The sequence below is a fragment of the Myotis myotis genome, unplaced genomic scaffold, assembly GCF_014108235.1.
Source record: "Myotis myotis isolate mMyoMyo1 unplaced genomic scaffold, mMyoMyo1.p scaffold_m19_p_17, whole genome shotgun sequence".
Classification (NCBI taxonomy): Eukaryota; Metazoa; Chordata; class Mammalia; order Chiroptera; family Vespertilionidae; genus Myotis; species Myotis myotis.
In genome coordinates this window covers 11,878,473-11,905,060 of record NW_023416321.1, presented here as the reverse complement: position 1 = coordinate 11,905,060, position 26,588 = coordinate 11,878,473, and the positions used below count along the sequence as shown (strand labels likewise).

At 48.1% G+C, this 26,588-nt stretch overlaps 1 protein-coding gene and 1 long non-coding RNA gene across 4 annotated transcripts; both read left to right on the top strand.

Moving 5' to 3' along the window:
* Positions 1-6,973: 6,973 nt before the first annotated feature.
* On the top strand, positions 6,974-11,026 carry TOB1 (transducer of ERBB2, 1). The gene is made up of 2 exons (XM_036340256.1): positions 6,974-7,256; positions 9,080-11,026. Exon 2 carries the CDS (start codon positions 9,229-9,231, stop codon positions 10,252-10,254), a length of 1,026 nt encoding a protein of 341 aa, XP_036196149.1. The 5' UTR covers positions 6,974-7,256; positions 9,080-9,228; the 3' UTR covers positions 10,255-11,026.
* An 11,512-nt stretch (positions 11,027-22,538) lies between these two features.
* LOC118672471 lies at positions 22,539-26,467 on the top strand. Of its 3 annotated transcripts, none has more exons than XR_004973064.1 (3): positions 22,539-22,869; positions 25,347-25,643; positions 25,801-26,467. It is a non-coding gene; the product is annotated as an uncharacterized LOC118672471 (long non-coding RNA). The 3 variants fall into 3 exon arrangements; XR_004973065.1 differs by having other exon boundaries at positions 22,543-22,869; positions 25,413-25,643; positions 25,805-26,467; XR_004973063.1 differs by having other exon boundaries at positions 22,562-22,869; positions 25,805-26,467.
* Positions 26,468-26,588: the final 121 nt, after the last annotated feature.

The following is a 26,588-nucleotide window of genomic DNA, read 5'->3' as shown; positions in this document are numbered from 1 at the left end:
GCCTTCCCCTGATCACTGGGTCGCCTCCTGCCCCTGAGGGCTCCCGGACTGTGAGAGGGGGCAGGCCGGGCTGAGGGACCCCTCCTCCAGTGCATGAATTTTCATGCACTGGGCCTCTAGTATATACATATATTTGTTAAATATGATTGCTTTTAATACAAAAAAAATTCTCAACAACCTACATTCTGAGCAATTAAATAGATTAAATAAATTATTCTAAATCATAGAATGCAGTCATTGAAAATAATGATTATGATCATGCTTAGTGTCAAGTGAAGATAGGAATGATGTAATGCTAAGTGGACTGCTGGATACAAAAGTATACTGTAGAGACTCATTCAGAAAGAGATGGAACAGATGCTACAATGGTGATCACTGCGTGGTGAGATGAAAGATTATTGCTATTTTCTTTGTTATTTCTGTTTTCCAAATTTTTGTATTAAAATTTTGTTTATCTTAATTGTTGAAAGTATTGCATATGTCCCCTTTTATTCCCCATTAACCCCTTAACCCCCTCCAACCCTCCCCCCCCCGGCTTTCACCACCCAATTGTCCATGTCCTTGGGTATGCATATAGAAGCCCTGATATTTTAGATTAGAAGATATTTATTCTAAGAGTTAAGTTCAGGTTTCCTTGAAAGATGTAAACTGTGTTTTTGTTGACCATACATTCAGCTGTAAGTCATGGAGTACTTAATGCGGTTTAAAAAGAAGACGAGACCCGGACAATTACTACTTTCAGTGAGGGCCCTACCTCTGTGCTTCCCTTGCCTTCTCTTGTGGTTATAAAGAAGGCTGCTGCCATCAGATCATGTGAAGGCAGGACAGAGGCGGAAGCCTTCCAGTGGCGATTTTTTCAAATGATCCCGATGCTCTGGCTGGTGTGGCTCAGTTGGTTGAGCATCATCCCACGCATCAAAGGGTCGCTGGTTCACCCTAGCTGGTTTGGCTCAACGGATAGAGCGTCGGCCTGTGGACTGAAGGATCCCAGGTTCGATTTCGGTCAAGGGCACATGCCCAGGTTTCGGGCTCAATCCCCAGGAGAGAGTGTGCAGCCCATTGATGATTCTCTCTCATTACTGATGTTTCTATCTCTCTCACTTCCTCTCTGAAATCAATAAAAACATATTTTTTTCAAAAAAGGTCCCTGGTCCGATTCCTGGTCAGGGCACATACTCAGGTTGGGTTGCTTGTGGGAGGCAAAGTTTCTCTCTCTCTCTCTCTCTCTCTCTCTCTCTCTCTCTCTCTCATCAATAAAAACATATAAAATTTTTTAAAAAGATCCAAAATTCTTTGACATGCCTCCCTTCACAGGCAGGGTTCTAAGTGCTTTCCTCTTGAATCTAAGCAGGTTTATGATCACGTCATTAGTAGAGTCTGGTGCAAGTGGTGCTCTGTGACTTTGGAGGCCGGGTCGTGAGAGGCTGGGTTTGGTCCATCCTCGCCCAAGTGCTAGGCGTGTACGTGAAGAAGCCCCCGGATCCCTGCTGCCCAATTCAGGAGCCTCTGGCCACAGGTAGTTATTTACATTCACGTTTAATTAAAAGGGAATAAAATCAACGCTTCAGTTCCTCAGTCACACTGACCGTATGTCAAGTGCTCAGTAGCCACACGTGGCTAGTGGCCATCATATTGGGCAGCACGGAGATGGCGTGTTTTCGTCATAGGAGAAAGCTCTCCTAGACAAATCTGCTCCAGATGATTCTTGAGAGTTTGAATCTTCCCAGCTGACGTTCCAGACATTGTGGAGCAGAGACAAGCCACCCATCCCCCGAGCCCGGTCTGAATTCCTGACCTACAGGGTCTGAGAACATAATAAAGTGGGCGGGTGTGCCGTCCCGCTGCATTTTGGAGGGTTTGTTATGCAGCTGATAGTACCTGGAACAAACGCCTTTGATGAGAAAAGAAAAGCTTCCTCAGAAACCGTCCAAACTGACTTCTGTTTATGTCTCATTGGCAGAACCGTGTTGCAATGCCACCCCTACTGCACTGAAGGCTGGGAAAACACGTCATTAGCTCTTATAGGCTCTTCAGGAAGAAAGACAAGAGGGAGGGGATGGGGCATGGGAAATAGGTGAGCTAGCAACAGTGTCTGCTACAACTGGCATATACCTGTATCTATCTATCCATAGCTACCCATATCTATAGGTATTTCTATATATGTCCCCAGATTTATATATTGTATGTATAGTATATATATATATATATATATATATATATGTATATGTATTCAGAATTGAAGGACCATGTGCCTATTTTAGAAAATAGAATTTTTTATGTATACTGTATTTTATTCTGTAAGAAGAGCTGCATAACAACAGTTACAGTCTATGCTTTAAATTCATGTATCATTGCAATAGAGCCCTTTCCATTTTCCTTTTTTTCTTTTTTTAAATATATTTTATTGATTTTTTACAGAGAGGAAGGGAGAGAGATAGAGAGTTAGAAACATCGATGGGAGAGAAACATCGATCAGCCCGCCTCCTGCACATCTCCTACTGGGGATGTGCCCGCAACCCAGGTACATGCCCTTGACCGGAATCGAACCTGGGACCTTTCAGTCCGCAGGCCGACGCTCTATCCACTGAGCCAAACCGGTTTCGGCTCCATTTTCCTTAACATAGTGCACAATAGGTGAAATCTAGAATTCGTATACTTAAAGCTCACAGAGACTTGAATGTTCTTTGGACTTAGAATGTTGTGAACACTGAGTCACTCCTAGAATCAGCAGCTGTAATCTCCAGCTGAGATCAAAATCCTCATCCTTGGCTAAAGAAAAGAAACTTTGAGATTTGATTGGATTCTTGTTCATCAGGATAACAGGGATTGAGCAAGTTATAAGGAGACATTCTATCAGGCCAAGTGCCTTCAGTGGAATTGCCTGTTCCAAAGAGAACCGGGTTTGCTGAATATATCTAGTTATCTTTTCATTGCAAAGTCTTTTGAAGAATACAGGGCCCTCCTCTACTAACCCAAATGAGAAGCCACAGAAAACCCCTGTGAGAAATGTTTAGGGAAGAATTGGTTTACTTGGATTTTAATGACTCTGTGACTAGTTTGCAGGTGCTCCTTGTTAACCAGGTTTAAAATGTGCAAGCTGTTGCCCTGACTGGTTTGGCTCAGTGGATAGAGCGCCGGCCTGAGGACTGAGGGGTCCCGGGTTTGATTCCGGCCAGGGGCATGTACCTTGGTTGCGGACACATCCCCAGTAGGAAGTGTGCAAGAGGCAGCTGATCGATGTTTCTCTCTCATCGATGTTTCTAACTCTCTATCCCTCTCTCTTCTTCTCTGTGAAAAAATCAATAAAATATATTAATAAAAATAAAAAAAATAAAATGTGCATGCTGTGGTTCATGTGGCATGACTGTCTAAAGAAGTCAATCACAAGAGTGATAGGAACAGCATTACATTTGGATGTTGCCTAATTTTCAAATAAAGGTAAAAGGTTGATTCCCTAGGAATGAAACGAGCCTTAGTAAATACCCATCATGTGATGGCAAGTCGCCTGTAATCTAGTTTCAGTTAATAAGGAAACAGAATGAGAATGAGAAAGTTTAGGACATGTGGCTCTCAGAAATCAAGGTGGGGTGTGTGTTCCTATGTGTGAATAAGTAACAATTCAGGGCGCTTTCAGGAACTGTCATTTCCAGTGATATTGGAATGTATTCCTTTACCAAACAATCATTGCTTTCAGTGTAAGATGCCGCTCTAGGACTTGTGTGGCTAGCGCTGTGATGTCCAGTGACTACCACTTGCCCAGAGAGAGGAATATGTATTGATTGTGATACCACCTGGGGGTTAATGTCAAATTCTTTTTTTTCTTCATAAATCAAAATAAGTATTTAGCAGCCCTGCACAATTCCCAAGTAAATGTTAAAGAGTAATAAGCCCTATGAGGGGTCCTTAAAAGTGCAAAACTTGGATGCAGGGAATTTTATACCTTGTGACTGACAGTGTTGGAAGGCTATATGCACCAGGTTTCCCTTTTTTGCAATCGATCTTGGAAAAAGAACTACATTGTTTAACTTCAGGGACATTGAGTTTTAAATGTGGTTTTAAAAAATTGAATAAGATTATTTAATCCAACCTTTTTTATAGGTAAGAGAACATAAAGTGATAGAAACAGGTGAAATTCAGATGTTTCCATATCTGCTCTCCTATATTTTCTCCAGTGTGCCATGGGGCCTCAGTGTGTGTGTTTGCGTTTATATTTACATTTGGTTTGAAACCCTCTCATACCTGAGCAGCAATAATTCATAAATTTTTGACATCTAAATTTCTGATTTAAAAATTCAATTTCCTGCCATTCATATTTAATCAGTACCTCTCCGATGATTGTCCTCAAATTTCAAACCTGGGATTATAGATCCCAGGGGGCATTCAGAAAAGAGAATTTGTGCCTTTTCTTTAGAGAATTCTTGAAAAGTATAGATAATAAGCTTGACAAAATTACAATTCATCTATCTTTAGTTAGACATTTTAATCTGAGCCGAGCCTAATATGCTTCTCTAATTATAGTGATATATTCTCCAAATTACAAAACAAGACACATGGCCCGACACATGGTCTTGGAATTCTAGATGTTTGGTACAGTAATATTTGCTTAATGGTAAGCGAAATTATTCTCTGGGGCACATGAAAAATCAAGTGTTTCTCTTGGTAAGCTATTCCCAAAATATCCTACCTAGTTTCTTGCAATGTCTGCGCTTAACTAATTATAAAATTAAAAACACTTGCCGAAACCGGTTTGGCTCAGTGGATAGAGCGTCGGCCTGCGGACTGAAAGGTTCCAGGTTCGATTCCGGTCAAGGGCATGTACCTGGGTTGCAGGCATATCCCCAGTGGGAGATGTGCAGGAGGCAGCTGATTGGTGTTTCTCTCTCATCGATGTTTCTAACTCTCTATCTCTCTCCCTTCCTCTCTGTAAAAAGTCAATAAAATATATTAAAAAAAAATATCAAAATTAAAAACACTTTTAAAATACCAAATGGAATTAATGTTCATTATAGAAAACAACCAGGAAATATGAGCAAAATAAGAAAACACTGAACAAATAACATATTATAAAATTCTTTAGTGCAAAGAAAGGGGCCTATTAATTTTAAATGCTTCCATACTTTCACAATCAAATCCCATTCTTCCTTGTTTACAACTAAAAAAGCCCAAACACTAAAAAAAAAAAAAAAATTAAAGAGTCACCGAGTAAAACTTCTATGTCCTTACTAAACGCTGCCTGAGTTTTAGGAATCTGTATAATAAACATGAAATCGGTCACCTGACCACTCTCACCCTCATCTCATTCCACACACCCATCTTCCCTCCCTTCTCCCGCTCACACGCATTGGGACTTGAAAAATATCCCTTTTCAATTCGGTTCTTTCTAAAAAGGGGGGGCGGGGGGCGGGAGGGGGAAGATATGGCAGAAGCCACGAGTGTCAGGGCAAAGAAAAAGGCCACATCCAGCTTTTGCGTCCATAAAGCGCAAAGCCTCTAGGCCTAACACGTAAAGCGGGTTTGTGCCCAAGCTGGTCTACACAGCCGGCCCCGCGGACACCCCATTCCTCGACGAGTTTCACTTTAACTTCCTTCAGCAGGTTGAGAACGAACGCCCCACACTTTTAAGGGGAAGGCGGCGCCCAACTGATGGTTTCCCGGAATCTCGCCTTGAGTGCAGAGCAGAGGGGAGAAGGGAAGGCTAGGCGATGGGCGTTTCATTCATTGCTCTCTTCCCCTCCTCCCACGCTTCCCTCCCCTAGACTTTCTCTCCCCGTTTCCAGTGCGAGTTTGACGTCGGTCTCCAGGATACCAGACAGCCAATCGCCTGGTTGCTAAGGGAGACGCGCGGCCAATCGGGCGTCGTTGCTACCTGTAATATTTTTAGCCGGGAGGGACTCTCGGTTCCACTCCCAACGTCAACTTCGTGTATTTCTCTGCTGCAGGTTGTGAAAAAGGGCGCTCTCCCCGTCTCCCTTGAGTCTCTCTCTCTCTCCCACTCAGACATATTTCAACCGAAAATTATCTTTAACGCACATTACAGGAAGGCACCGTGTTTAATACGTGTGTTTGTGTTCAAGCAGGCACTTGAAACACACGCAGAGATATATACACATAGATATGTTTGCAAGTTGGCACGGAGGCCTGGGTTGGGACATTGGGAATAAAATGCAATTCTTCTTGCAGTCTCACCCCAGCCCTCCGTCCGAGTGCCCGCCCGGGAGGTCTGATGTGGAATGCGGAGGCAGTTAAACTGTCACCCGGGCGGGAGGTGTGGCCTGGTGGTCTCCCCCCACCCCCAGCCTGACACGGCTGCTTGGGGTTCTGCAGTTGTCACCCTCTGGGTGGCAGTTGGCTTGGGCCCCGGAGGTGATTAATATTCAATCGATCGGGTGCACGAGTCCCCGTCACCGTTCGCCCTTTCTCTAGGCTCTCCCGGGTGCACGGGAGGCCGACCTGGTAGCTTGCCCACGAGTGGGATTTTCCTCGCCACAGTCCCACTCGGGTAGGGCCACTTTCTGTAAACTCTCCCCTCCCAGCTCTCCCCGCAGCTTCGCCACCTGCTTCGCTCCCCTCCCCCTTCTGCCTTGCGCTCTCCGCCTCAACCCAGAGTCAGCCGCCCCACCCTGCCTGTCACCCTTACAGGCACGTTTCTCCCCCAATCCCTTTCCAAGTTGTGTGTTAATCCCGCCCACGAGACTCCATATCGTCGGTTCATTGGCCACCCTGGAGCCCGAGAGGTGAGGCCTGGGCCACCCTGGCCCTCGCTGCCCGTCAGCACCAGGGCCGGCGGGACCTGGCCAATGGCATCGGGGGGCCGGGCAGGGGCGGAGCCCGCGGTGAGGGTCCGGCTAGGGTCCGGGAGGGCGGGGATTGGTTACACCGCCCCGAGCTGTGTGACGCCAATGGGCGCGCGCGCACCCCGAAGGGCGGGGCTGGGGGCGGGGAAGAGGCTATAAAATGAGAGGTGGGGCGCGCGCCGCGGCAGAAGGAGTCAACCTCTGGCCCGGCGCGGAGTGGGTGCATTGCGGGGAGCTGGGCCGGGCGCCGGGCTGTGTGGAGACGTGAGCGCGCTCGCTGGACCCCGTCCTCGCCACCCCGAGTCCGAGGGCCGACCCCCCGAGGCCAGCACCCGGGCCCCTGCCCTCCGCCGGCCACGTCGTCGTGCACTCAGCCAGCTCGCCGCCGCGGAGCCTCCCGCGCCCCCGCCCCGCTGCCCCTTCTCCCCCGCCCGGCGGCCGGGTCTGCGGCGGAAGCAGCCCGTAAGTATCCCGGGGTGGCAGGCGGGGCCCGGAGGGGGAGGGGTGCAGCGGCGGCGGGCACCCGGCTCTCGGGGTGCGGGGACGGCGGCGTCGCGGCCCCGGCGCGGAGGGGAGCGGCTCCAAACATCCGGCCCCTGGCAGCTCCGAAGGGCCCCGGCGCGCCCGGAGGCGGGGCCGGCCGGCGCGTCGGGCTCAGCTGGGCCGGGTGACCGGGGAAGGGGGAGCCCGAGGCGAGCCGACGGGCCTCGGGGGTGGGGGCGCCCGGAGGGAGCGGCGGGCTCGAGGGGAACGCCGGGGTCCTCGGGATCCTCGGGGCGTGTGGCCGCCGCGGCTGAAAATGGTGCGGCGGAGCCGGTGCTCCCCAGGCTCTGGCTGGGTCCCAGGAGGCTCGGGGCCGGGGGCGGAGAGCGGCGGGTCCGGTTACGCGGGGGGAGGGGAGCAGCTGACCCGGGGCGGCCGGCGCCCCGACCTGCCCCGGCGCCTGGCCCCGAGCGGCTGCCTTTCCATCTCTCGTGGCCGTCCTCCCCCCACCCTTCTCCTCCCCATCCTCCCCATCCTCCTCCTCCTCCTCCGGCCGCCGCTGGGTTCCGAGGGCTGTGAGCTGCAATCTAATGAGACCCGACCGGCTGTTTATGTAATTGTCCGGCCTCCAGGCTCCTTCCAAACACCTTCCGCGAGCCCGCATCGCGCTCGTCCACACCTTCAAACAATTAGGCGTCATCGGCCGCCCCCGCGGCACCCAGGCTTCTGGCGGGGGCAGCGTGTGTAGTTTGGGGGCAGCCAGAGAGCCCTTTCCCTTTGTCACCACGAACATGGTGCCTGGGCAGATGGGGGCATGCCGGCTTGGTTTCTAAACGTCCCTTTAAACCAGCCTCGGGGTACACACACAGCTCCTTCGCGACATCGTCTGTTTGCCCTTGATCTTTCCTTATCCCCACCCAGTGCTGATCCAGCACACGTTTAAAGGTCGACCTGGTCGGGCAGGACTCCCCGGCGGTTCTCTTATCGGGAGGGAGGGAGGAAGGGAGGTGGTTTTGAAAATCAGAATAAAACTCAGAAACCCTGCCCATTAGACAGGTTAATAAATAGTTTTGAAATGAAGTGTGGCTTCTGTTATATGTGCTGTCGAAGAGGTATTTTTCAGAAAGATATATATGGCAAAGAAGAAGCTCAGTTGTGTGCTCTTCAGTATATGCAAGACCTCAACTGTATAGGATAATTCGGTTTGAAGCAGTCGCTAAAATGGCAATTCATTTAGTATATAGTACCTTTAATTTTAGCATAATGTACTTTGGAAATTAAAATAAGCCTCTGAACTTCTCAAATTTCTAAATGTATAACAATAAAGGAGATTTAAGCAGTTTCAATACATATCCAAAATGAACAGAAACACAGAATTCACTTCTAAATTGGTGAATAGGAATACTACCAACTTCTAAAATTGGCATATATGTATATATATATGTAGGTGGATGGATATTCTGAGTATAGTTTTCAGTAAACATTCTTGTGTAAATTGAGGGAAGAAAAAGAAGGAATATGCTACATATTCCGAACATGTTTTTATTCTTAGAACTCTATTCCAAAACAATTATAGGGTTAAAATATTGTTTTCACTGGAAGTCCTGTTTTCCCATGATATTTTGAAGTTTAATAAACAATTTCTACTGTATAGGCCTGTATTTTGTACTGATTATATTTTTCAGACTTTCTATCCTGTTAGACTTTTTCAAAAGTGACATTATTCCGGGGGTAAAAACAGGCTGTGGGACTTAACATTTAGCTCATTTGTACATGTTTGCTTTTGTTTTGTTTTCTTTAAGGAACAAGACCTCTCAAGGTGAAGGATAACCTACTATACCAGCACTTTGAATGAAAATTTGTTTCTCTGCCACAAACTGAACACTTTTGGTTTCCTCCGGTGTGTGGGGGGGGAGTTGAAACACAAATCTAACTTTGTGGCATAGCAGCTATGCAGCTTGAAATCCAAGTAGCACTAAATTTTATTATTTCGTATTTGTACAATAAGCTACCCAGGAGACGTGTCAACATTTTTGGTGAAGAGCTTGAAAGACTTCTTAAGAAGAAATATGAAGGGCACTGGTATCCTGAAAAGCCATACAAAGGATCAGGGTTTAGGTGTATACACATAGGGGAGAAGGTGGACCCCGTGATTGAACAGGCGTCCAAGGAGAGCGGTTTGGACATTGACGACGTTCGTGGCAACCTGCCACAGGATCTCAGTGTGTGGATCGACCCATTTGAGGTTTCCTACCAGATTGGCGAGAAGGGACCAGTGAAGGTGCTCTACGTGGATGACAATAATGAAAACGGATGTGAGTTGGATAAGGAGATCAAAAACAGCTTTAACCCAGAGGCGCAGGTTTTTATGCCCATAAGTGACCCAGCCTCGTCAGTGTCCAGCTCCCCATCGCCTCCCTTTGGCCACTCAGCTGCTGTAAGCCCGACTTTCATGCCCCGGTCCACTCAGCCATTGACCTTTACCACTGCCACTTTCGCTGCCACCAAGTTCGGCTCTACCAAAATGAAGAATAGTGGCCGGAGCAACAAGGTGGCACGCACTTCTCCTATCAACCTTGGCTTGAATGTGAATGACCTCTTGAAGCAGAAAGCCATCTCCTCCTCAGTGCACTCTCTCTATGGGCTTGGCCTGGGCAGCCAGCAGCCGCAGCAACAGCAGCCCTCGCAGCCGCCGCCGCCGCCACCGCCGCCGCAGCAGCAGCAGAAAACCTCTGCTCTTTCTCCTAATGCCAAGGAATTTGTTTTTCCTAATATGCAGGGTCAAGGTAGTAGTACCAATGGAATGTTCCCAGGTGACAGCCCCCTTAACCTCAGTCCTCTTCAGTACAGTAATGCCTTTGACGTGTTTGCGGCCTACGGAGGCCTCAACGAGAAGTCTTTTGTAGATGGCTTGAATTTTAGCTTAAATAACATGCAGTATTCTAACCAGCAATTCCAGCCAGTTATGGCTAACTGAAAGAAGAAAAAAATGTCGTAAAAGTTAAAAGTACAAGTTAAAATGCTTGGGCCCAAGGAGGGTTTTTTTTTTCACCTCCTTGAGATTTTTTTTTTTTTAAGCGTATAGTAAAGATACATTCAAGCTTGGTTACAAAAATAAAACATGCATCATTTTTCATTTGCCAACCAAGCACAAAGTTATTTTATACTGACTGTATATTTTAAAGCATACTCCCAGATATACAGTATGGCCTCTTACAGTATTTAAGATATAGCAAGGACATGGCTGATTTTTTTTCTTTTTATAAAAAATTGGCACTAATAAGTGGGTTTATTGGTCTTTTCTAATTGTATAATTTAATTTAGTACAAAGTTTGTAAAATATCAGAGGATATATATATTGTTTCTACGACATGGTATGCATTTATATCTTTTTACTACAGTGATCTGTGACAGCAGCAGCTTCATGTTGTATTTTTTTTACTGAAATTGTAAAATATCCATCTTAAAGACATCAACTATTCTAAAAATTGTGTACAGGATATTCCTTTAGTGGTGGAATTAAAATGTACGAATATTTGCTTTTTCAAAAAATGTATTTTCTGTTAAAGGTTTAAAGATTTTTGCTATATATTATGGAAGAAAATGTAATCGTAAATATTAATTTTGTACCTATATTGTGCAATACTTGAAAAAATGGTATAAAAGTATTTTGAGTCAGTGTCTTACATGTTAAGAGGGACTGAAATAGTTTATATTAAGTTTGTATTAAAATTCTTTAAAATTAAAAATGCTTTTTGTGGTCTTTTAAGCCTTTGCCAAAGATCTCTCTCTGGAGTTAATGACATTATACATGTTAATAATGCAGAAAGATCTGACTCATTGAATCCCAAAGGAGTGATGGAAAGCAGCTGCTCTACTAGTGCAGCAGATAGTCATTTGCTACCTACAAAGTTGTCCTATCGAAACTCCATAGCCTGACCACTGCTTGGGACAGCCTTTCTTTTTTGGCACCTCTCTCCAGTCCCTATCTGTCTCCCCTTGCTAGGGATAGTATGCTAAAGCTAGTCACAGCAAGCTTTAAAATGTGTCATGCTGACATCCAAGGTGATAAAATGAAATTCTCCCCTGTAATCTGAGAGGATTTATTTGAAATGTACATTGGATCGGTTTTCTGTTTCTGTGTAGGAGATGAACAGCTCATAAAACTTGCTTGGACAAAGCAGCTGACCTAACTTGACAAAAAGATTTAGGTCTGTTTACTAATCCTTTTACTTAAAGTTCAGTCATTGTATGAAGTTGGAGAGTTTATGATCTAAATCTATTCAAGATTGGACAGGTTACTAAATATTAGCATTTGTGTGCATTTTCCCAGCATATTGTTTTTATTTTTTTATGACAAATTGGATAGCCAACCCGCTGGCTTGGGGTTTTTTAATGGTTAGCCATTGATAATGTGTGTCAAATTGTAGTGGCTTGTTAAGGATGGAGTTTTTAAAAAACAGATGACTTGGGAGGGACACTATTTAAATGAGTCATTTAACTGTTTAATTGTCCATTGGTGCACTGTTGACATAGTATTGGTGACAAAATTTCTTGAGTGGGAAGAAAAAATAACGTTCTCTGTGCTTTTATAGTAAGAAACCAGCACTGCCTGGCTTACTAGTGAAATAAATTTGGTGTCAAGTGAGTTTTTGGACATCAGTCTACAAAAGCCTTTTGTCTGTTACCCAAGCAGTTCAGAGCAATAAAATGTTTTAAGGAAACAAGCACTGAAAATAACAGAGCTAACTAAGCTTTTCTGTCAGCTCCATGGTGAGGCCTTTGTCCTCCAGTGGACAGAATGAGGCTACAAAGAAGTATTGGGATAGTGAGTGGAAGCAGCAGATCTGGCCTGCCACACTATCAATTATGTGCTTTTGTGATCACATCACGAAGTTTGAATAGCTGTAAGAGCACAATCCGCGTAATGGCTGTAAGCACTGTTTTCTGCTGGAGACATTTGGTTGATGTTACCATAGGCTTAACTTGGAAGAAAACTCCCTTTTTATAAATGAAGAAAGGCTCAAGTTAACATACTTTTTCCTGATAATTAGAATAAGCTGGTCACTAGATAGGCAATAGAATTTGTAACAATCTGGAACACAAATATGTATATATGTATATATTTAGATTTTAAATAATAGCACTTTAAGAATATCAGATCTTAGGAGGTGTATATTGACAAAAAAAAAAAAAAAAATCTTAGGGAAATTTCACCCTGGCTGATGTGGCTTGGTTGGTTGGAGTGTTGTCTCCATTCACCGAAAGGTTTTGGGTTCAATTCCCAGTCAGGCCACATGCCCAGGTTGCGGGATCGATCAATGTTTCTCTCTCCCTTCCTTCCTCTCTCTTTTAAAATCAATAAAAACATGTCCTTGGGTGAGGATTTTAAAAAAAAAATCTTAGGGAAATTTCATATTGGTACATATGTTCACTTGGCGCTTGAAAAGGACTAAATTTTATCTTTATTGGTTTTAAGAAAATCATTTGATTTGAGCTTGAGAGCTTTATGCTTTTTCTCTTTAAATAATGAACAACGGCTCTGTTTCCATGCTCGTTTGGAATGGAAGCTTTTTCAAAGGTGTTTTTTCTAACACACCTTAGAAAAGCTTACATCTTAGTTCCAAATCTTTTTCCCCATTTGCCATCGCATTGTTGACAAGTTGACGAGTTACATCTTATTCGGTCTCTCCTATCTTTCTGACTTCAATAACTAGATATTTAGCAGCTTTGAAAAGGCCTTATCCTGATGTCCAAAATACTGCCTTATAGATGCATGGCTCATCGATGAGGGAAAAGGATGGTACTAAAAAGTAGCCCTGGGTTTAGAATATTCCTTTACTGCTCCTCTTTTCTACCTAAAATCAGGTGTCTTGTTCAGTCCTCTTTGAATAACTTGAACCTCTTAGATGGCAAATGTACCCCTTCAGTCAAAATGCCCCTTAGAGATAGTGGCAGTATTTACATTGCTGCTTAGCTTCTGAAGGTAACGCTAAAGGTGCCCCGGGTTTTAAATAGTTTTCTAACGTGTGGTGAGTGTTCATTCTCAAATAGGTGTCATGTCGGGCACTTTGAGAGACTTGTTAATCTAGCAAATCTTTAGGATTTAGGTTATTTTAAAATGTCACCAGCATAGAAAAAAGCATCTCTCTGGACAGACGTAAACTAATGAAGTGAAATGCATCCTCCACACCCTCTCCCTACGCAAACAGAAAAGCGCATAGCATGCACATCCACGATCTATCCTCATGTGACTCGAATGCGTGCTTTTATCAGAAGCAGGATAACAATCTGTAGTACAAGATCCGTTCAGAAAACAGCCTTATTTTTAAAAAATACGTTTTCATTCATTTCAGAGAGGGGGAGAGAAAAACATCAATGATGAGAAACACCATCAGTCAGCTGCCTCCTGCACGCCCTCTACTGGGGATCGAGCCCGCAACCCGGGCATGTGCTATTCATGTAGTATGAACTCTAGGTGCCATGTTACATTTCTAACCTAGTGCGCAGAAGCAGGGCTGACTTGGAACTCAAACTCAGGTCGTCTGGTTCCAGAGTTCATGCTCTTAAACTCTATGCTTTGTTCCCTCCGATTAGTTGCTATTGTAATTTGAAGTCAGTGGAATGAAGACCGTTTTTTTTAAAATATATTTTTATTGATTTTTTACAGAGAGGAAGGGAGAGAGAGAGAGAGTCAGAAACATCAATGAGAGAAAAACATCAACCAGCTGCCTCCTGCACACCTCCCACTGGGGATGTGCCCGCAACCCAGGTACATGCCCTTGACCAGAATCGAACCTGGGACCTTTCAGTCTGCAGGCCGACGCTCTATCCACTGAGCCAAACTGGCCTTGGCTGAAGACCGTTTTTTTTTTTGTTTTTTTTTTTTAAATATATTTTATTGATTTTTCACAGAGAGGAAGGGAGAGAGATAGAGAGTTAGAAACATCAATGAGAGAGAAACATCGATCAGCTGCCTCCCGCACATCCCCCACTGGGAATGTGTCCGAAACCCAGGTACATGCCCTTGACCGGAACCGAACCTGGGACCCTTCAGTCCGCAGGCCAACGCTCTATCCACTGAGCCAAACCGGTTCCGGCTGAAGACCGTTTTTGATGTATTAGCCAAACGACTTGTAGAATCTCCACGAGAGAGTTAATGAGAAGAGTCCGGTGGAAGGCGCTTAGCCATGCTCAGAAGTCATGATGTTTTGAGAGAGAGAGACTTCATATCTCTGGTGGTCATAAACTATAATCACAGGCCATCTGGAGGTATTTTTAGAAATCATTAACAATGCTCTAATTTTGTTGCTTTTCTTAATTCAATTGTGTAAATTCTCTCAATTTTATAACCACAGGATGACTCCCTCAGACTAAGGACTGCAGATGTAACGGCTCTCTCACTGCTAAGTAAAATTGTCTACATTAGACCTGTAGCTATTTTTACATACATTCCTTATCTGTGTTTATCGATAAACACAATAAGGAAAGGCTACGTCAGTTACCAAAATAGTTTTCAACAGTGTGCTTGTAGTACTTACGATTTATTTTAAGTTACTTTAAAAAACTATCTTAAGCCCGGCCGGTGTGGCTCACTGTAGAGTGTCAACCCATGAACCAGGAGGTACCGGTTTGATTCCTGATCAGGGCACATGCCCTGGTTTCGGGCTGGATCTCCAGTAGGGGATGGGCAGGAGGCAGCCAATCTGTGATTCTCTCTCATCATTGATGTTTCCCTCTTTCTCCCCCTCTCCCTTCCTTTATCTGAAACCAATAAAAACATATTTTTAAAAAGGATTATCTTAAGACACACCTTTGTAATTATATATGTACAGATGTTGTACTAAATGGTCTTTTTGCTTTTATTTTAAAACATAAATGAAACCAAATTATCTCTTGTTTCAAACTGGTTCTGAAAGCCTTTCTTGAAGAAATCAAAGTATATTTTAGTTTTAAATAAAAACTCACATTTTAGAAGCTTAAGCTATTATGGTGAAATGTAAGCTATTATGGGTGAACTTACATTTCCTTTTAGTGTTGCTGTTAGTTTTGAACATGTTTAAATTTCACAGTAACCAGAAAAAGCCATTTTAAAAATGGCTCAGAAGAATTTCTGGAGCTTCTCTATGAATTAAATCTTGTTATACTAAACTAGAGGCCCAGTGCACGAATTTGTGCACAGGTGGAGTTCCTCAGCCTGGCCAGTGATCGGGGCTGATCCAGGCTGTCTCACCCAGTCCTGATCTGGGCCGATCAGGGCCGCCAGCCAGGGGGAAGGACCGTGGGAGGTTAGCTGTGGGAGTGCACTGACCACCAGGGGGCAGCTCCTGCAGTGAGTGTCTTCCCCCTGGTGGTCCGTGCGCATCATAGCAACCGGTCATTTGGTTGACCAGTTGTAATGGTCGCTTAGGCTTTCATATATATAGATGCTTACTATTTAGATTTTGGATTAGTTAGAATTTGATTGGATCAAATATTAATGAACCCTTGGGTTTTTGGAGGTTTAGATTGGGCTAAAAGTTTTGTCATTAATGGTATTTGACTTGTAAATAATAAAGCACTACTAATCATTTCTCAATATTTGAGTTTTAAGATACCTTAGAAGAAAACATTGAGCCAGGAGGCAGCCCATGTCTAGAGGCTATTTGAAATTATGGGCCTAATTTCTTCTTTAAGCAAGTTAAGTCATTTGACTGAGATGGCTCAGTTTCTTCATCTGCAAAATGGGTATAGTGATCTCAATATAATTCCTCGGGGAACTAAACACCTTGCTATGAAGAGTTGTCATTGACTTAATGGAGCATGTTCTTAGGGGCTTACATATTTAGAAGCCATGATGTTCAGAATTTTGTCCATGTTTGTTGCCCTTTGAAATCAGAAAAGTAAATGAAGACCATAACTGTTTATTATATCAACATTTCGCTGTCCAGTCTATTCTTTGCACCAGCAGAATTCAATACAAATTCTACAGTAATATCCTGGAAGCTACTCTATTCATGTTTCAGTAATAAATACCACTGAGTTTGTAATTCTAGTTTTGAGGTGCTGAGAGGGAAACCAGTGTTTCAGCATTCTTTTTCACGCAATCAGCAAATTGATTTAAACCCAGTATACGAGTTGATGCTCCTTGTGGGAGCAGCCAACAACGTTGGCTGAAGCGCCCATGCTGCTGAGAAAAGTATTGAAATGGTTGTTCCTATTTAAATGATACTGGCTCAGAAATAGGAGCCATTAAAATGCAGCTCTGGTGGTAGATGTGTCATATGGGTAATGGCGCTGGCTTTATTTTACTGCAGGTAGAAAAGAAGAGGAGGTTTGCTTTGCAGAAGGGAAAAACATTGAGGACTTGGAAGAAAAACACATTCCGTCTGGCATTATGAGTACTTTACTTCACTGGTAAAATATGACCAGTGTGCAGAACAGAGAACAGGTGTAAAATATTTTTAGACAAACCTTGGCATATATTGTAGGTCGCATCCCTTCTGTATACACACTCCTGTAAGCATTTCAAAGATAATTGTGGAAAAACCACATTCACAGAAGAAGCTAGACATTGCGTTTATGGTGGTTGCTTTTTTTTTTTGTGCTGAGTGTTAAAGTCGAACATAAACTTCCTTCCCAGCCATGAGGTTGCAGCTATTTTTAAACGCCGGTTCTCTGCATGCCCTTCGACAGCTCTCCTCCTCCTCCCTGGTGCTGTTGAGAGCTGGGGGGCATAGCAGTGTGAAGGCTGGGCCGTGAGGTCCCCCTACACCAGATTCAGATTTCAAACAGTTCCTTATTCCTTTCAGCTAGGAAGAAACATGGCACCCATGGGCTCGCGTCAGTCTCGCCTGGTTTCTAGCAAATGGGTATAAATCGATGCGTCCTGGCTACTGTTAGAAAGGAATACATACCAAGTGCTATCAGTGTGGTTGGAGAAACAGAATCAGAGGACCCCACAAATGTTGCCCATTTTAGTCCAGAGTCCAGATGGCCTAGGACAGTGGTTCTCAACCTTCTGGCCCTTTAAATACAGTTCCTCATGTTGTGACCCAACCATAAAATTGTTTTCGTTGCTACTTCAGAACTGTAATGTTGCTACTGTTATGAACCGTCATGTAAATATCTGATATGCAGGATGGTCTTAGGCGACCCCTGTGAAAGGGTCGTTCGACCGCCAAAGGGGTCGCGACCCACAGGTTGAGAACCGCTGACCTAGGTTCAGTCATTGCAGGCACAGTCCCTTTTCTGTTCTGAACTAAATGCCGGCACCCGCCACCATCCATAAAGCCATTGCTAGTAAGGATGAAGGCTGGGCTTCAGAGTTGTTTTGTAAGGAGCGGGGCACGCCTGTACGCTTCTCACTCTGGTTCCATCCAGATCTGCCTACTCCCCTCAGAGCTCTTTCCCCAAAACAGGAATCCTCCTTGTTGTGTAAACTACCTGCCGTTCCGAAGTTCCCGAGAGCCCTGGTGACTGGCTGTCAGCTCGCTCTGTTTCGGGGAAACACGATGGGGATCGCTAAACCATTTCAACGCAACGCCTAAGGTAGCTGCAATCCCTGGGAAGCTTCCTGGCAGCGGAGGTGTCGCCAGAGGCCCTTTCACTATAAGGGCTTTGCAAACAGCCCGGTGTTCACACCGGCTAGGAAGGGTTTTACCTCGGGAAATGGCCTCTTTCTGAATTTTACAAAAGATTGTAGGAAAGGAAGGAAACTTTTTCTTGGAACAAGGAGGCTCTTGATCATCATCTGAACCACGAGAGTTAAAAGAACTTTCTAGGTTCAGTGTAGAAGGGATGAGGGTAGAGGGATGCAGGCCTTATCACCCACCCCACCCCACACTCCCAGAGCCTCTGCCAGAGAAGGTCAGGCAGCAGGTAGGAGAGGGGCTTCTTTCCTGAGGTCCCAGAAAGGAACAGTGAAGAGGGGTCCCCTGTCTACACTGCCTGGGGCTTGTCCTGGGGATCAGTTCTCCTCGATGGAGGCTTTGCGGTTGAGGCCCAGACAGGTACCCCTTTCCAGGCGCACCACACTGTTCTGCTGGCTGCGTGTTTGCTTCCACCTGCGAAGGCGGGCAGGTGGCTGGCTGTACCCACACCACACGCGCTGCCTATTGGAGTGACCGTGGTTTTCACACACTCAGCCTCAGGGAGTCCAGAGAAGGCTCAATAATGATACGTAGTATTTACTATGCGCTTAGATATGGTTCTAAACACATTTTTTAACCCAAATTTCCTAAGAACCTTCCGGAGGTTGTGCTGTTCTCCTCATTTACAGATAAAGAAATGGATGCGGACAGCATCTTTTTCATATTTTTTTTTTTAAATTGATTTCAGAGAGGAAGGGAGAGGGAGAGAGAGATAGAAACATCAGTGGTGAGAGAGAATCATTGATTGGCTGTCTCCTGCATGCCCCCTGCTGGGGCTGAGCCCACAACCCACGCATGTGTCCTTGACTGGAATCAAACCCAGGACCCTTCAGTCCACAGGCTGATGCTCTATCCACTGAGCAAAACCATCTAGGGCAGGGGTGGGCAAACTTTTTGACTCGAGGGCCACAATAGGTTCTTAAACTGGACCGGAGGGCCGGAACAAAAGCATGGATGGAGTGTTTGTGTGAACTAATATAAATTCAAAGTAAACATCATTACATAAAAGGGTACGGTCTTTTTTTTTTTAGTTTTATTCATTTCAAACGGGCCGGATCCGGCCCGTGGGCCGTAGTTTGCCCATCTAGGGCATGCAGACAGCTTCTGACAGAGTAATGGACAACAGAGCCAGAATTGGAACTGTGGGATTCTGTTTCCAAAGTCCATGGTCCTTAACCATTCATTACCCTCTCCTTGGCGACCTCAGTGGGAAAGAACCTATTGGTTATTGAGGAGAAGTGATCTAAAGTGCACTTTGTGCCAACGTTCCCTCCCCCGAATGCCCAGCATGGCCCTGAAAATGGTGGTTTGCTCGGCAACCCCGGGCTCATTTTAATACCAGCCTCTGCCCGGCACAGGCAGGAAAGGGAAATTTGTTGCAAAAACACAGGGGAATCAGATCTCAGAGCTTGAGGGCTCTGTGCTTGTTTTATTTACCCACATCACTACTACTGTGGGGCACTCAGGTTCCTTGAGAAGATCTTGACATAACTGAACTCTTTTAGCAAAAGACAGGTTGACTTGTAGCTGGTCTGAAGTCAGATTCTCTACAGGTCCCCCAGTGATCTCAAACCAAGTGAGAGATCATTTAAAACAATGCCTGTATTCATTCACTCAACACATTTATTGAGCCTGCACGGGGTTAGGGGCTGGTGGTGATGTAGATAAACCTTTAGGAGCTCACATTCTAGCAAAAGATAACACACCCGCCCAAGTCATCATAGACAGAGAATGTGAAGGTGTGAATAAAAAGGGGTACAGATCACGCCCACCTGCGGGGTCTAGATGGGGGAGGAGTTATCAGGGCATGAAAAATGGGACATCGGGGGGAGCATGGGCGCTCTCCTTTTTCCATCTGATGTGGCCACAGTGGGAAGGACGTGGGCTGCTGATCCCTGAGGGAAAAGGCAGAGGAAATCAGAATTAGACGCTCTGCTGCCGGACCGTCACTCCCAGGAGGGGCTGCCTTTGACTTGGGCCATTTCGGTGTTTTTTGCTGCTCTAAGCTTTGTGCAGAACCATTGGGACAGAGGTGGTCTGGGGCGTTTTTATTCATCTGACCCCAGGGTGGGAAGGAGAAGGCAAAGGGAAGATGTGGTGGTGGTGATGGAGGGGAACGGCTTGGGCCAGAGGGATGGCCCTGATTCCATCGTTCAAGACCGAGTTTCAGGCTAATGCTGTCCTAGAAACCTCCTCAGGCTAGAAGCTCCCTCTAGGGGTCACCTCATTTGGTTTCCTACCTTGAGAGACAACACTTTTTGTTTTTTCAGTCATCAGGGTTCACAGCAGGTCGCACCCTTCCAGAAGTTGGTGTCAGTGGAATGTGTGTTTACAGCACCAACTCAGGACACCCCCAGATCACTCCCACGTGTCCCCTCTTCCCTCCCCCACACCACACCCTAGACTTGGCCAAGGTAACAAGTCTTTTCAGAACTCAACTGTTCTGTTTTCTAGTTTATTTTTATTTTGGGGATGCTTAGAAATATCTTTCCATTTTGAGCACAACTCAGAGTGAGACTTTGGACGGAAAGCTTTGGGAGGAAATCTATGCCAGAAATGAACAGTCCCAAATAACTTTTCCCCTGGGCCACTTCCCTTGGGCAATGCCCTTCCCGGGGCTCCCGTAAGTTTCTTTGGTGGCTGAGCCCTATGTCATCGACTGAAAATATTGCCACAAGCTAGCCAAGCCCCTTCATGTGACCTGGGACCATTCAGAGGACATCACTTGCTTTGAAACAGAAAACACCAGCATCTGATCCATGTCTCAACTTCACCAGCAGGGACGGAGGTCTAGGCTCCACCATTCCCCCTCCAGACTCCTTGGCAGCTGCCAAGAGCTCAGTAAGAATATTCTATAGCAGTTACAGGGGCTTCCTCCAGTCTCCGGATAAATCACATGCAGTCACCCTGGGCAAGGAGGAACGTGGGCTTTGGGGTCAGATTTCGAACTGAATCCCAAGCTCACCCTTGAACAGGGATGGCCTGTCAAACCTTCTCCGCCTCAGAGTTCCTATCTGGAAAGTCCTACTTGTCATGGTTAGTGTGAGGGTTATATAAGGTACATCAAGCATTAAGCACAATCCTCTTTCCCCGGTGGAGTAACTGAAGTTTCTACACTTCTGAGAGGGGCCTCACAATCTCTATCTCTATCTCTATCTCTATCTCTATCTCTATCTCTATCTCTATCTCTATCTCTATCTCTATCTCTCTATCTCTAATCTCTACCTGTGACTTAGACTGAAGGTCATGGTCTCACCATCCTTAGGGAAGCTCAGCTGGCCTAGAACATGTCTTTTCAGAATCCCAGGCAGTAAAACTTTCCGGTGGGTTAGCAGGGAAAAGGGAGGAAGCAAAATCGAGAGAAAGCCACACTTCACTATCCTTAAACCTGTGGGGGAAGATGGCATACGTGTGGTTAGATGCATGGGCTTGCCACCAGGGCTGGGTTTCCTGCTCCTCCAGGGACTTCGGGCAACATTTCAATCTCTCTGAGCCTCTTCCATCATCTCTAAAATGAAGAGAATATTAAATGGAGGTGAATAATGTAGACCTCATGGAGTTGTAACTGTTTAATGAGATGATGTATGTTGAGCACATGTTAGGTGATGTTAGCTGTTAGTAATGGAAATTATGAACCCTGCCACCCGGACACCTCACTGGTAAAGGGCACTCCCCTTCTGTGAGGCCTGGGATGGGTCACCATCTGTGTACGTCTCACTGACGTTGCTTCCGCTTCGAGTCTGAGCTATTGGTCACACCAGGAGCCTAAGGCTTTCCCCCCTTTTTGTCTGTTTCCCCTGGAGGTGCGTTGAGATGAGGAATGGTGCCTGGGATAAGGGGTCACCAGAGGGACAATGATACCTCAGCGGAGTCTCTTCCTCCATGAGGCCTGCAGGGCTTGCCTCGCTCCTTCATCCCACACACATTCATCCAACGCCCTCTGTGGTTGGGCTGGGCATGCAGAGGCGACCAAAGCACACACTGGCTTGGCCTCCTGGAGGTCGCAGCCTGGGGGGTGGGAGATGTCAGTTGGTGAAAGGGCAAAATCAGCTCGCAGAGGGTTGGGAGATGAACTTGGACGGTGTGTGTAGCGTCTGACTCGGAGTTGTCAGCACTCGTGTCCCTTCCTCCCTTATGACCCCGGGTCCCTCTCCAGTTCCCGGTCACCCACGGGGAACGAAGACAAAACAGCCACCATCCTCCGACAGGACTGAACGCATCCCGCACACCAAGGCAGAAAGCACGGGGTGGGGATGGGGACATGGTCACACCGTCAGGGCTCTGGCAGCTTCCGCAAGACCCGGAGGGCAAAAGCCACCCAAGCATCACCTCCCCCAACAGACATGCTTCGGGGCAGGGGGTCCGATCGGAAGGAGCTGGAGCCCGGACCTGTGTTCTCCTCATCTGCGTGGGGCTGAGGGCGGCCAGGGTGTGGATGGACACGGATGCCAGAGTCCCGTGTCCCGGGGTAATCTGGGATGTGGACACAGAGGCTCCAACTCGACCCTGAAATAGCAGTGCTGAGGGGCTCAGGAGCCAAAGAGGCGGGAAGGAGGAGCGGGCTGGTCAGCTGGCCACCTGCCTGCCCGGCCCTCGCCCCCAGGAGGTGCCAGCGAGGGTTCCTCCTCCTCCTGACACAGCCTGAGAGAGGAGTTGTCACTCGACCTTGGGGCACATTCCAGAATGAGGCCACAGCCAAAAATAGGGCCCAGGAGCCTGCCACCTATCCTGCCTGCATTACTCACACCTCCCTGCAGGACTCTGCCTCCTTGGGGAGGTGGGAGGAGACAGAATCAGGAAACGGAGTTGGGAAAAGGAGGGGACCCCAGTGAAGCTTCTGCATGGCCTTGGGGTCGGACAGCACACCGCAGGCCCGGGCCCCAGGACCTGCCAGTGAATTCGCCCATCCTGAGCTCGGTGAGCTGGGCCCGCAGGCCTCCTGGCAGTGATGCGGGCCTGAGGTCAGTGCCAACACGGAGGAGGACAAGACTTGTGGGGGAGCGTTTACAGAGCCGGGGAGCAGCGAGGCTTCCCAAGGAGCTGTCTGGAAGGATGAGGAGGCACCAGGCTGATGTTTTGCTCAGGAATCTAGGGCGCGACGGCTTATGTGTGCGATAGAAATACCACGTCACGTGGCAAGGTCGTCAGACAGCCCTGGGTGCTGAGTGTGTGGCTGACAGGAGGCGGGCTCTTTGGCGACCTTTGGATCCCCATGGGATTCCACACTGCCCAGCCCAGTGTGTGTGTGTGTGTGTGTGTGTGACACGCTGGGAGAAATATCATAGCATGAGCATTCAGAACTCTGAAGTCAGACTGCCTAGTTTCTGATCTTGGCTCTCTGACCCTTAGCAGCTGGGCGATCTTGGGCAAGTTTCTTATCCTCTGAGCCTCAGTTTCCCCACCTACCAAATAGCCCCCGCCTCAGACCGTTGTGATGGAGATGGCAAGACAGGATGTCCTGTCCTGTCGCACAGTGAGTGCCCACTCCATGTTGGTGTTGTAACAGGACAGCTGGACACAGGGCGTTCTCCCCGGCGAAGGAAATTACCACGTGGCTGTGCATTCATTCTGTCCCTCCCGGGTGCCGCCCCGGGTCCCTGCTCTCTGGCCCCACTGTCCAGGGGGTGACATCAGAGTATGGAGCAGCTGGCCAGACAATGGAGCAAAGTGTCCTAGGCGGCTGCAGAGAACGAGGGTGGAAAAAGCCATGCTGTCCTGCCCCAGAGGCTTTGGGGCTGGTCTGGAGACAGCGGCGCTAGACCAGCCTCTGAAGAGGCAAACAGAGGGACTGGAACAGGGCAGGGAGGGGCACGGGGGACAACAGATTCGAGGAGGGGAGCAGTAAGTGTCCAAGGTAGACAGGGAAGCAGGTGAGTCTGGCCTCGGGCCTGCAGGAGGGCTCCATCCCCGTATGTCCTGGGGCCCAGGCCGGGCAAGTCTCCCAGACTGGGAGACGGGTGGGGTGGCCCCCCAGGTTACCTGGCAACCAGGCCCTTTCCTGAGCACCTACTGGATGCCTGTTCCTGTGTAAGGCCTCACCAAAGGAGGACAGAGACCTAGGCATGGTTTCAAGGGCAGAAAAATAAATGCCGTGCAGTGGGTCCCGAGTTACAATCGATTCTAAATCAGCCCGTCCCTCGGTGCCCATGTCCTCTGACTCCCAGCTCACCCACGAGGGGTGATGGTGTGGATGTCCCCTGTGAGCAGCAGACGACGGTATTCGAACTTGTGGAGCCCGAGCCCAGAAGGAAAAGGGGAGGCTGGGACCCTGGGTGCCTGCTCTTGGCCCGGGGGCCGCGGAGGGACCAGGGGCAGCCGTCTGTGCCAGGCTCCGTGTCCTAGGCTTTCCCGTTTGACAAGATTAAAAGGGCCGAGCTCGCCAAGCCTCTCTAAAGAGCTCTGACTCCCCTCTGTTTTACAGACGGGGAAACGGAGGCTCAGGGACAGCGGATACGTGTCAGAGCCCAGAGTCCGACCGAGGGGGTCTGACCGCACAGGCTGGGCTTTCTCACCCTGCCAGGCTGGCGTTGGAGCGTGGCAGGGGCCCCAAGTCGGGGGCAGCGGGTGGGCAGTGAGCCGGCCAGAGGCAGCCCTGTGATCGGACTCCCCTGAACCTCACATCTCCACCAGGTAGCCACAGGCTCAGCCCCCGTCGCTGTGCAAGTGTGGAGAGGCGACAGGTGCTGGCATTTACCCCTCAGGCTCTAAGGTCATGTGCTATTTGCTGGGGCCCCTCGGCTTGGCAGCATGTGCAGCAGAAAGTCTCCAAGTCTCTGAGGGCGAGTGAGGCAGAGTCCTCATCTCTCTCGGTCCCCAGCCTAAGCAGAGAGAGCCGATGGCTGGTGCTCACACCATTTTGTTGTTGTTGTTTGCTAATCCTCACCCAAGGATATTTTTTCAATTGATTTTTAGACAGAGTGGAAGGGAGGGGGAGAGACACATTGATTGGTTGCCTCCCACACCTGCCCTGACCAGGGCCAGGGATGAAGCCTGCGGCCTGAAGTACATGCCGTTGACCAGAATTGAACCCAGGACCCTTGGGTCCCTGGTCAGTGCTCTATCCATTGAGCCACCCCAGCTAGGGCTCACACGTCCTTGGTGGCTGCGTTTTATGCTCAGGATTTTCCCAGTGGCAACGTGAGCAGCTCCCATCCTCTGGCCTCTCCTCTCTCTTGGGGAGCAGCTTATCTTCTCTGTCCTGGCCCTCTACCGCAGGGAGTTACCTCTAGGGAGGGCTGGGCTGCACTGGCTGGGCTGAGCCTGATTCCTCCTTGGGCCTGTGGACAGGGGACAGGTGTCTCTTGTGCTTAGCTGGCTCCCAGCCCGGGGGACAGGCACGCTGTGGGGGGCGCCATGCTGCAGGCTCCTGCACACACCTTCAGGGCAAGGGAGCAGCCATGAGCAGCTGAGGCCCAAGGTGCTGCTGTCTCCGTCCTAGGAACTGAGCCGCGTGCTCTGAGCGCCCTGGGGCTTGGGGACCGGGCCTCACCCTGAGGTCCCCTAGGGAGTCGCCGCTGGGCAGCCTGCCCTCCCGCCCCATTTCGGTTTCCTCCACCTGCCTTGGTGCACCCGGCTGCCATGATGAGGCGAGGGGATGATGTACAAACCAGAACACCTGGGCTGCCTCTGCGGTCTTCAGAAAGTCACCTGACCCGCAGAGCTACAGGGAGCACCACCGTGAAGGAGGCTCGGAGTGCAAGGGGGGCCGATGCCAGCTGGTCCCTCCACCACCCAGGTATGGTCCCGCGGGCCAGATCCCTCCTGCACGGCCCCCAAGCAAATGACACCGCCCCCTCCCCCCGGCCCCACGCACACATTAGCGCAAATGAATCACACAGGAAGGCCTGTTCATACTATGAGCTTTTAATTGGCTTCTTCCTCCTACGTCTGAGGAAGAAACGGAGGCCCCACAATGAGCTTCACCGGTTTTGGAGGGGCGTGTGCAGAACGAAGGGCTGCGGAGGGACTGGGGGGCAGCGGCAGAGCTGACAGGGGCTCCCGAATCCTTCACGTGGCGGCAGGTGGCTGGACCTGCACAGGAAGTCCAGAAACAAAATCTCCAGCGAGCTGCCGCATCTCACACAGCCTCCCTCCAGGCCCTGCAGCTCCCGAGGCCACCACCAGGTGGGAGCCTTGAGCAGCATTCCTTCCCCTCCCCAGCCGGCCTCCCTCCTCCCTCCTCATTCCTCCACCAGCCCCCTTCCCTGCCTGCTTTTCCTCTTCCTTCATTTCTCCTCCTACCAAACCAGATCCTGGGGTTTCTACTGCTCTATTCCACGGAAGCCAGTGGCAGATGAAAGCACCCTGTCAATGGGATCTGCTGCTGGTGGGACCCCCGGGATCTGGACACTGCGTTCAGTCACCGTGAGTTCTCTGTGGTCCTAGCACCTGGCACCCAGTAAATGTTCCGAAAATGTCTGTTGCGTCGGCCTGAACCAAACTGGATTAATAAATCAACAATCAATAACCAATCAATAAAGCCAAGGAGATGAAACACGAGAAACGTGTGTTCTGCTGGTGGCCTCAGAGACCGCAGGGCCAACCTGACCGACGCGCAGGCTGACCAGCACCCAAGGGTGCCTGCCAAGCAGCCTCCGCCCGGGGAAGGTGTGTGCTGGGCTGGACCAGGCCCTGCCTCCCACTTCCCAAGACCCCGAACATGCAGTGGTCTCTGCTCATG

Bases quoted from the DNA above. Each gene is read 5' to 3' on its own strand.
- TOB1 (XM_036340256.1), top strand. From the start codon at position 9,229: ATGCAGCTTGAAATCCAAGTAGCACTAAATTTTATTATTTCGTATTTG.